The 10,629-nt window shown below is 57.2% G+C and overlaps 1 protein-coding gene across 2 annotated transcripts in view; it reads left to right on the forward strand.

The window, feature by feature from the left end:
- Positions 1 to 3,010: 3,010 nt before the first annotated feature.
- The window catches only part of SALL3 (spalt like transcription factor 3), a 19,223-nt gene continuing 11,604 nt past the window's right edge, over positions 3,011 to 10,629 (forward strand). For both annotated transcript variants that reach the window (XM_042962786.1, XM_042962787.1), the window contains exon 1: positions 3,011 to 3,092. In XM_042962786.1, the coding sequence (XP_042818720.1) occupies positions 3,011 to 3,092 (82 nt within the window). The remainder of the gene's footprint in view (positions 3,093 to 10,629) is intronic.

Here is a 10,629-nt window from a genome sequence, read left to right on the forward strand (position 1 = left end):
CGGCTCCCCGCGTGAGCGCCACTGGGTCCACCACCGCGCCGAGCGCAGCCCGCTGCGTCTTCCCCCTTGCAAAGCTCTGCACGACTTGCGCGACGCCTCTGCAATCCGAGGGCTAGCTTCTTACAGATAAAGGGCCGGGGTCCCAGATTCGCCTCCACTGGAGGGACCTAAAAGATCCTCTCCAAGACCACACCTCGTAGAAAATGCAGAGCAAGTTGACAAAATTAAAACAGTCGCGTTCGGAAGTCCCAGGAAGACCTAGGGAAATCCTGCCAGTGTGTGGGGGAGAGGCTGGGGGCAGGGGGTGGCGGACAGAAAAGGTGGGGGGCGGCGCGCGCAAAGCAGCCCAAAGAGGAGGCGAGGGTGCTGTGGGGGCCAGCAGGCTGCGGGGCAGCCGGGCTCGGGCTTCCTCTGAAAGGCTTCGGACGCTGCGGGAGCCTACGTTTGCTGCTGCTTCTTAAAGTGTGGGTTTTTAAAAAGAGGGAAAGAAAGAGAGAATTAACCGGGTCACAAAAAGCAGTGCACCTCTAACCAGGGGTCCGACCCACCGAGGATTGTTTCGAGTTTTTTCTCCTCTGGAAAGACGGCACCGAAATCCACCTTTCCGCCGCGGCTTTTCAACTTCCCCCCAGTCTTGCCGGTCTCCTGCGAATTCTGCCAGAAACTTCCATCCGCCACAACCGCCCACCCCCACCCCCCAACACGCTCCCTTCCTCTCCCCCGCCCCCGCTTCCCTCTGCCCAGCTAAGTTCCCGGCCCGCTCGCCCCAAAGCCCAGGCTGCAGGCTGCAAACTTTTCACCGCCTAGCGCCAGTGCCGGATGCGAGAGCGTCCCCGAAATGCTCCAAGCATTTGCCAAAGTTCACAGGGTAACGGCGACGGGCGGCCGCCTCCCCCCAACGGCTTAACCAGAGAATTGTGGTGTGGGGCACACAGCCCCGGACTTCAAACATCTTTTATGTGCCTTTTTATTCTTTTCAAAACCAAAATCACCCAAATGAATATGCCTGCCACTAAGAAGCAAAAACAAAACCAACCTTATAGGTTTTTGCTTTTTTCTTTTTTTGGAGGGGGGAGACAAATGTGGCGGCGGGGGCTGTTTGGAGACGATTCGGACCCGCGCGCTTCCTTCCTCCGAATGATTTTCCCTCCAGCTCAAAGCTGTTGCTTCGTGAAACTCACACAATTAGAGTCGGGCGAGAGAACGCAGGCTGGGAAGGGAGAAGATTCTAGAACGGAAAAGAAGCCTGCGGAGAGCTGGGCGAGCCGCGCAGGGTCGGGGTCCGTCCCGTGGAGGAGGGGGGTTCCCGCAGCCAGGAGCGCCCCACCCCCAGCCACGCGAGGAGCTGCAGCCCTCCTGGCGCTCGGGGCTGGAGAGTCACCACCCGCTCCCTCCCCCGCCCCCCCGCCCCCCCACAGCGCACGACACCGGGGAGGCCATCTGTGCCAAAGCTTCGTACCACACAGGGCCACTTGTGAGGACAAAAATAAGAAATTTGGGAAATGAAAAAAGACAAACTGGGACCAGGGGCAGCGCGCGCGCGCGGCGGCGCCAGGGCCTGGGGCACATCCCGGTGGCCGCTCGGGGACCGAGGACACGCGCGAGAGTGAGCACGCGGGAGTGGGCGAGGGCGCGTGTGCACGGGGAGGGCGGGGTGCGCGCGCGGCGCCAGGGCGCGTGCGTGTGAGCGCGGGCAAGGGTGGGCGAGTGTGCGGGAGCGCGCCGCGCCGGCCGCCCGAGGGTGCGGGGCCAGGCCCGACGCGCGCGACCCTCTCACCTGCACCCACCCACCCACCCCACCCCCGCCGCAAATCACCCCCGAAAGTCCTAGAACGCAGCGGACCGAGCGCGGCACTTCCCTGGACTCGGAACTTTGAGTCGCGCGGCCTCGGGGCACCTTGTGCCCCCGCCCGCTCCGCAGGCGCCCCGGCCCGGCACCCGTCGGGAAGGGGAGCCGGTGGGGGTAGAGGTGGGGGGGGGGGAGGGTGACACCGCGGCCCCGCCGTCCCCTCCCTCCCCTTGGATTTCAGGAGCCGGTGGCGGCGGGGAGGCCCGGCGGGCGGGGCGGGCGCTCCGAGTCGGAGGGGCCCGGGGGGGGGGGGGCGGAGAGACAGGGGGACGCAGGGGAGGGGGGGCGCGGGGAGAGGAGGGGAGGGGAGGAGCCGCGCGGCCCGCGCCGCTTCCGAACCGGAAAGTTGGTCTTGCCGAAGTCCCGCCACCCCGGCGTGCGCACTCCGCTCCGCTCCGGCCGCGAGCCTCCGAGCCGGGCCGGCCGCCGGGGGAGCCCGCGGAGGGGACGCGAGCCCGGAGAGGAGAGCCGGTCCGCAGCCTGGGGCACCTGAGCCCGAGCGCGGCCGGCGCGCCGAGCGAGACCCGCCGCCGAGGAGCCGAGCCGGCCGGCCCTGCGCGCCCGGAGCGCAGGCGGCGCGGCGCCCGAGCGGGCCGGCGAGACAAAGGCGCCCGGGCCGGAGCCCTGCCCGCGGCCGCTCGCTCCGGGAGGGGCGGCCGGGCGGCGGCGGCGGCGGCGGCGGGGGGGGGGGGGGGCGCGCGCGGGGCGCGGGCGGCGGCGCACACGCTCTATAAAGGGGCGAGCCCGGCGCGCCGGCGGAGACGGCGCCGCGCGGACGCCGCCAAAGTTTGCCGCCTGCGCCCCGGGCAGCGCGGCCGCCGCGCCCCGCGCCCCGCCGGCCCGGGCCCCGCGGAGCGATGTGAGCGCCGCCGCGCCGGGTCCCGCAGGCGCCCCTCGCCCCGCGCGGCCGCTAATTGCGAGCGCGGCCTCATTTGCATAGGCCGCCGGGGCCGCTGGAGGCCGGCCAATCGGCGCGGCCCGCCGCTAATGGCCATGCATTATTCACCAGCCTAATTGCTCAGCCCCATGCGCGGCCCGCGCAGCCGCCGCCGCCGCCGCCGCCGCCGCCGCCCGCGCCCCGCGCCCCGCGCCCCGTGCCGTCCCCGCCGGCCGCCCCGCTGACGCCGATGCCCCGCGCGGGGCCCGCGCGCCGCTAGCAGCATGTCTCGGCGCAAGCAGGCCAAGCCCCAGCACCTCAAGTCGGACGAGGAGCTGCCGCCGCCGGACGGGGCTCCCGAGCACGGTGAGGGGCCGCGGGGGGTCGGGCCGGCGGGGCGCCGCGCGGGCTGGGGGAGCCGCCGGCCGCGGGGCCGGTGCGCGGTGCCCGGCCCCGGCGGGCCGGCCGCGGGGACCCCGGTCCTGCCCGGAGCGCGCGGCGCGGAGTTGCGGGCAAGTAAAGTTGGCTCGGCTGCCGGGAGTTGGGGCGCGGCGCGCGGGCGCAGCGGGGCTCGGGGCCGGCTGGGGGTCGGAGCTGCCGGGGGAGGGAGGCAGTGGAGCGGGGGCGGGGGTGGGGGGGGGGCGACGGGAGGTGAGCCCGCGCGCCGCAGCCTCCGCGCTAACCTCCGGGCTCCCCGGGTCCGGACGCCGGGCCCGGCCTCGGCTACCGCGCGACCCCCCAGGCCAGCGCGGCGGCGGTGGCGGCGGCTCGTCCCGGGCTCACCTCCCGCCGGACTCCGGGCCGGGGAGGCCGGCCGCCCGGGCAGCTTTGTTCGGGGCCGGGGCTCCGGGGCTGGTGCGCGCTTGGAGCGGGGCCGCCGACCCCGACCCCCCCCCCCAGCCGGCCCGCCCCCACCCCCCACCCCGCCCCGGCCCGCCGGCCTCGTGTGCCCCGAGGGCCGCGAAGCCTGCGGGGGCTCGGCCTTCCTCGTGGCCGCCCCGGGAGTGAAGCCGGGCGAGCCCCGCCGCGGCCTGGGGGTGGTCCCTGCGCGCGGGGTGTGGGGGGGGGGGGGCGGGGGAGACCCGGCTTCCCTCCGGCGGCGGCCGGGCGAGCGGGGGTCAGCGGCCGGGTGTCCCCGTGGGCGGCGCGGGGCTCGGGCTGCCCGGCCGGTCCGCTGGCCGCGGGGCCGGGCAGCCCCGACGCGGAGACGCGTCCTTGTGCCGCGAGCCCCGGGCCGTGCGCACGGAAACAAAAGGACAGAAAAGTTTATCACGCGGCGCCGGAAAGTTTGGCGACACGGGTGCGTGTCCGCGTCGGGAGCCGGCGGGCGGCGGGCGGCGGCCTCGCCCGGGTCTTTTTGTGGCCGTGGAGGTGGGGAGCCCCGCGTGCAGCCCGGGCACCCGAGATGAGAGCGGCAGATATGCTAAAAAGAAACGCTTGCATATGGTGGGTAGATTAGGGACAAAGAATCTTTTTGTCATGGAAATGGTTTTTTTTTTTGTTTTGTTTACTTCATCACATAGAATTTCTCACACTTGGTTTGTTTTGTATTGGCCTCAATGACTACATGATCAAATGAATGGATTTATTTCTGCCGAATGAGAAAGACAGTCTTTCCCTCAAAAGAACTACATTGCATCCCAGCGAGGAATTTTAAAGCTTTATTATTGTGGCTGCTGAATAGCTTAAACTCGGCTTTCACAGCCGCCCCAAAATGCAACAATGTAAATACTTCTCCGCTTTGTAGGCTCCTTATCAAAATGTGCACTGTCTCCTTCTATTAAAGCATATTTTAATTAATAGAGTAAAACCCCTCGTGTTTAACAATTAGCAAGCCGAGGCCCTGCTATTCATTTTTAATTCCACGTCAGAGCCGGGAGCCCGGTGAGCTGATAGTGTAAACACGTTGAAGGATGTGTAGCCCACATTGGAAAACCCAAGATGCAGCAAATTATTTACCAGTCCGCCTCTGGATCCTTGCCCTTACCCAGTTTATTCGGTGCTGAGACCTACTCGGGATTTTCACCCGTCGTCGTCCGATTAAAGTTTGTCAAGCTGGTGTTTTCCACCGTCGCTGGGAATTGTAGTCAAGACATTGCCACAGTTCCTGATCGTATTTTGCAACAGGCCAGAAATAGCCTGTCTGGGGCTGAGCCTTCCTCAAGTAGTGTGTTTCCTGGATTGTTTTAAGGGTACTTGGGGGGGAACTGTTTAAAAAAATAAGTTCTTATTTAATTATTCTGAACTGATTGTTGGAGTATAAAAGATAGCCTGTTCTCTGCTCACTCGAGGAATGCTCGCGGATGTATTAGTCTGTCGTGACCGTCGTGAGTAAGATAGCGAAAATATTTTTCTTAAGGGAAGTGCTGGTGAAAGCTCCCTTACTCCCAACTTGAATCACGTATCCTGGAAATTTTAATTTTGTCAAATGCCGTTGGAAATGAACAGACCGTGCCTGAAGTTAGAAGAGAGCCAAGTTAGTTTACAGGGTCGTGGAAACAAAGTAAATACTTCTTTTGTATCACTTTGGGCGTGAGATGTTAATGAAAGCAGGAGATGCGTGAAGTAAAATGGAAGGTTATCGATAATGCAAATACACGCAGAATTCTCAGTGCAGTGCAGGGGCCGGCAGCAGGGCACAGCCATGTTAATTTACAGTAGAAAGAGTTTATTCCCCAAGAAAAGGATTTCCCAGGCTTTGGTGTTGAGGCAAGCAATGAAATGGTAGCAATCCAGAAATAGCTCCAGTGTTCCCCAAACCTGATCTCGGCGGCAGAAATGAAATATGACAACGTATCTAAAAGGAGGAAAGGTAGTGATGGCCGATGGTAAGTTCTAGAGTGACCGTGTTGTAGAATTTTATTTTAAGGATGCCGGAGACTAAACGTTCCCTGTGAGAACTGTCTTCTGAGATGGCAGCATTTCATTCCTATTTGTGAATGTGATGCAGCCTCAGAATTCAGTTGAATGTGTGCCATCAATAGTGAAACCTTTTGAGCCAGCTGAATATTTTTCTTCTGAGAAAAATTAATTAAAACTTCTGCCGGAACAGCACGTATACCCCTACCGAGAACTTTAAGAAAGTGTGGTACCGCTGTCCTTTGTTGTATTAAATACGTCCTAATAAAGATGTATATTTTATTGTCGTTACACGGAAAAGCTGTATTTAAGGAACAACAAAAGCGTGTTGTAATTTAAAACAATTTGCCATCCTGGATTTTGTTTGTTAGCACTAATTGTTTCAAAGTGTTTTTGTTTTCTGCCAACTTACACTCATATGGCTATCTTAAAAATCCTTTTAAATGTGGTGAGCATGTGATTGAAGAATTTACCAGTGGTATTCACAGACTGTGTTTAAACTAAGGGAAAGGAGGCCACCAGCCCTCGGTGAGGAGATCCCTTTTCTTTTATCTGTATGTGCATGGTTTGCCTGGAGTGCTCCCCCAGCCCACTACCCGCATTTACAATTCAGCATTCCAAAAGGAAACAATACAGAAGCCACTTTCTAACATTCGTAGGCAGATTGTTTTCTCTGAAACATGAAAGGTGAAAAGTAACTGAGGAGAGCGGAGGAGGAAGGAGAAGAAGAATTTGCAAATATTTATCTTAAAAATAACATTTTAAAAACTTAACCTATTTTAAAATGCCTAATTGGGTGGTCAACACAAAGCTCGCCAATTCCCACCTTCCAGAGAAAGAAGTGATTATGTGGCAGTTAGGGGTTTTTTATGTACATTTGAAACTTCACAACACATGCATAATCCAGTATTTTTAGATCTGTTCAGAGCCACAAAAAGAAGGCAAGCTGATTATTGTTTGCATACACGATGATGGCAAAAGTGGGTCAGATTTCATTTTCAACTGGAACCTCTGAGAGGGTTTGCCATTCATCTCTAGGTAGCTCTGAGAATATCCCGGGGAAGTCAACGAAGATCCAGCCAGGGCGTCCGTTGTGTGCACTGAGCATTAGTAGGAGTTTAGCATTCTTAAGTGTGAGAATTGACACAGGGGGTTTTGGTTTTGGTTTTGGTGGGTTGTTTTTTTTTTTTTTTTTTTTTTGAAGCAAAATAAGTCTTCGCTGCTAATGAGGTAATGCACTGTCTCTTAATGTTGCAAAGTAGCTTTAAGAAGGATACGTTTTGCATGATATTTGTACAGCAGGAAGTTGTTTTTGTTCTGTTACTTTTTATTTTCCTACATGATTTGTAGACCAGTTGCCAGAATAAGACCAAAACATCCTAGGAAGATGAGACCCGGCCCCACTCACCGTGGGGCAGGTTGGAGTCCAGCACGTGGCGAGTTGTCACATGTGTAAAATCTGTGTAAAAATTGAGTGCTTTAATACTGCTTTAGATACACTCTTACGTGAAAAAAAAAAAAAAAAAAGTCCTGCTCTTAGATTTTTGTCTTGTCATTTGAACAGTTTTTAGGACTTAAAATGCAGCTAACTGTCAGTGTGGTTTCCAAGCAGACAAATAGCCCTAGTCATGTTACAGAAAGTGTAAAATATTAACTGAAATAATGAAATGCCGTGATGGGCTCTATTTATGTTAGAGATTAAGATTGATCTGTTTGTTAATTAAAGGGGACCTCCTCGCCTCGGCGGAAGTGTCCACTGGAGACCTGATGGCACCACTGTGGTGTCTAAATCTTGTTCCTCCGTGGGCCTGTCTTTTCCAGTCGGCCCCGGTCTGCTCAGGCTGCCTCTGCGGCCCGCTCCCCGCTCCACCAGCCCGGCCCGCCGCACCACCAGCCTGGGCCCGGGAGAGGCAGGGCTGCGGAGTGTGGGGCCCCGGCTCTCCCCGAAGGTGGGTAGTTAGAGGCGCCGTGACAGGCCTTGCTGATTTAACCTTTGCCTGCTTTGCCCTGCCAGGGGTGGCCACTAGATGTCAAGCTCATAATACAATTAGTGCATCTGTGCTGTTGACCTTGGCAGCCGGACTCAACACTGTTCTATTAAGTGTTAACACTGGGTCTGAGTGTTAACTGGAGACCCGCGAGCCTGCTCCGTGCCGCCCGGCTTATCGAATGCCCATCTCCTCCGGCACAAGTGTTTATGGTTCTTAAAGAAGAGAGGACGGTTTCCTTTTGTTCGGCCGTTCCGTCTTGAACTGTGTAATTAACCCTGCAGGTGCCGTGGCACTTCGTCCGCATCCGTGGGCCTCCCTGGGCCCCCTCTCGCGAGGCGGCGCCGTTTGCTGATTCCGTCGTGTGGCTCTGTACGTGCGGAGCCGCCGGCCTCAACGACCCAGGGCGCTGGCTTTTCCCAGGTGGTTTTTGGCATACGTGGAAAGCCGTAAGGTGCCGACAGATCGCGGAAATGATTTAATAACCCAGCCCCGGGTGCAGGGCGGCTGCGCCCAGCACGTCGGAGCCCTGCTCCCGGACACAGTGCACTGATGCTTCTCCAGGGCTGTTGAGACCCAGGTGTGTCTGCATCTACGGGGTCTCGCTCACTTCTGGCTCCTGCGCGTGTGGGCTACTCCCGAGGAGGCGTGCCGGTCACGTGTGGCTCTACACCGTGCTCGTCCTCCCCAGAAGTGACCCCACACGAACCTTGTCTGCCCCCCCTCACCAGGTTTTGGGTGACCTGGGTCGCCCGGGTGCCGTATGTCGGGAGTCATCGCCGTGTGGGCACGGGCCGGACCATCCGGAGGCAGCGGCCGCTGTGCGACCCCCACGGGGTAGCAGACACCTTCGTGTTGCGCGAGGCGTCCGAGCCGAGGTCGGGCCGCGTGTGTGGCTGGCTGCACTCCACCTGCGCGACTCCATAAGGGGAACCGTGTCTCCCCCCCCCCCCCCCCCCCCCCCCGATGAGAACCTGCAGAGGTTTGAGGCAGAGGATGTTTGGTGACTGTGCCACAGGTGGTCCTTACTTAACAAATTTGAGATGTGGGCCACTGAGGCGACAGAAGCCCGCGCGCGGGTCAGTGCTGGCGTTCAGCATAACCAGAGCGCCCCCCACTGTTCAGCGCCATGTGCACAAGTTCGGAGGTCCGGGGAAAAGGACAAAATTTTTCTATTGCGTCTGGAATTTCTTCTACATTGTTAAACACAGTAGGGGTCTCTATTTGTCCCCTCCTGTTTCGCAGCTTGGGCTCAGTGTGTGATAATTCATCTTTCTTTATGGGATTCAAAGCTATCATAAGGAGTTAAAAAGAATTAATTTGCAAGAAAAGAAGTGTCTTCTAACAATTTAGGAAAACTTGAAAAATGCTTTCTAGATTTTTAAGGGGTGGTAAAGGCAAATGAGAAAGTACTTGTTCCTTTCCCGAAGGCCCACGTGGCATTTTATGGTCCCCAGTTAAAGTGGAGAAGTTAACATCCCTTTCCCGGCACTGAACGATCCTTTTGTTCATGGCAGAGAATTAAAAGTGGGTAGCAGAAGCGTAGCAGGACAAAGGTGGGCATCTGGGGTTGGTAACCAAAATTATAAACCCGTTTACCACGTGTTTGTATTGGGCAGCTTATTTGGTAGGTACTGTGCTCCTGCAAAGAGAACACCGAAGAGCCCTGCAAGGACCCACGCTTGACATGGAGGGAAGCTCAGATATTCTTAAATCTGTCGCCACAGTGCTTCTCACTTGTGGCTCTAAGAAGATGGTCTCGAGTGTGGGTTCTCTGCCTGTCGTCTGCCACCTCGGCCCTCAGAAGACTGTCATGCACTTTCAGACAGTGGAAACACGATACGCGTTATGTAACAGCAGGCATTAAGACTGAGAATAATGAAACGGTTTGGGGGGTTCCTTTCCCGTCGAGGGATCTGTGCCTAAGAACGGAAACATTTCTCGTAAAGAATCCCCGTGTGTCTTATTTTTTAGATTGGTGTGGTAGGGGTTCTTTTGTTAGAGGCTTTCTTTAAAAGGCTGCGGGACCTATTTTCCTTCTGTAGACCCGAGCAACACAGAACTTGCTCGAGAACATTCGAACAGTGACAAAAGCCCCAAAAACCTTGAGTATGAGTAGCAAGTGTGGGGATAGCTGTGAACTAATTATGCATTTCCTCTCGTAAACTGAAGCAGCTTTATTTTTCAGCCCCTCTTCTCTTCCCTCCCCCGACCGCGTTCAGGAGAACGGGTTCAGCCTTAAAGCACCAACGCCCAGCTTGAAGCCACGGCCAGTACATGTCTGACCAAGGCCCAAGGAGAGTTTTCCTGGAACAGCCTCTTCCTCACAGGGCCTGCCGCGGGTCCAGCATACGCTCTGGGCACGTTCGGGAGCAGCCTCCACCAAACCCTCTTGTTGCCCGGGAGGTGGGGAGGCCCTTGGTTGCTGGCGAAGGGGTTAGCGGCTGTCTTCCCTCCCTGTGGTCTGGCCCCTGCCCTGCAGATGCCTGCCTCAGCCCGGCCTGTTTACAGCCTGAAGTCTCTCCATCCTTGAACAGGCAGGATGCAAAAAATAAATTACTTTGGCAATAGCGATGATGATTATAATGCTGGGTTTTCAGTCCCCTCCCTTAAAGAAAGCATTTCTAATTGCTTTGGAAATAAATCGCACACTCTTGTATCCTTGTACTATTGTTACACCGGCTCCCTGACACAGTTTTACCTTGAAATAAAAATCTGTAGCCGTGTTAAATGATGGATGTCATAACTTCTATTTGTGAAATACAAAGGCCAATTTCAAACGTAAATTTAATTAAAGCACGAGCACGGCTGCATGCGTGTGAATCCGACATAGAATTGGCTTAAAACAGTGGCGGGGTTAAAGGGCGTTAGAGGTTGTATAAATTGGGAGCTGCATTCAGATTTTCCCTTTTTTTAAAAAAAAAAAAAACACGAGTTCTGCCATCTCAGCACGTATGCACTTAATCACCGGAATGAGAAGCGCTGTCAAAGCAAGTTATAACAACTTCCTTTGTGTCCCCCTCTCTTGTGAGCGCATCAGAAGTCGGTGGCCTCAC

Source organism: Panthera tigris, chromosome D3 (genome assembly GCF_018350195.1).
Source record: "Panthera tigris isolate Pti1 chromosome D3, P.tigris_Pti1_mat1.1, whole genome shotgun sequence".
NCBI classification, from domain to species: Eukaryota; Metazoa; Chordata; class Mammalia; order Carnivora; family Felidae; genus Panthera; species Panthera tigris.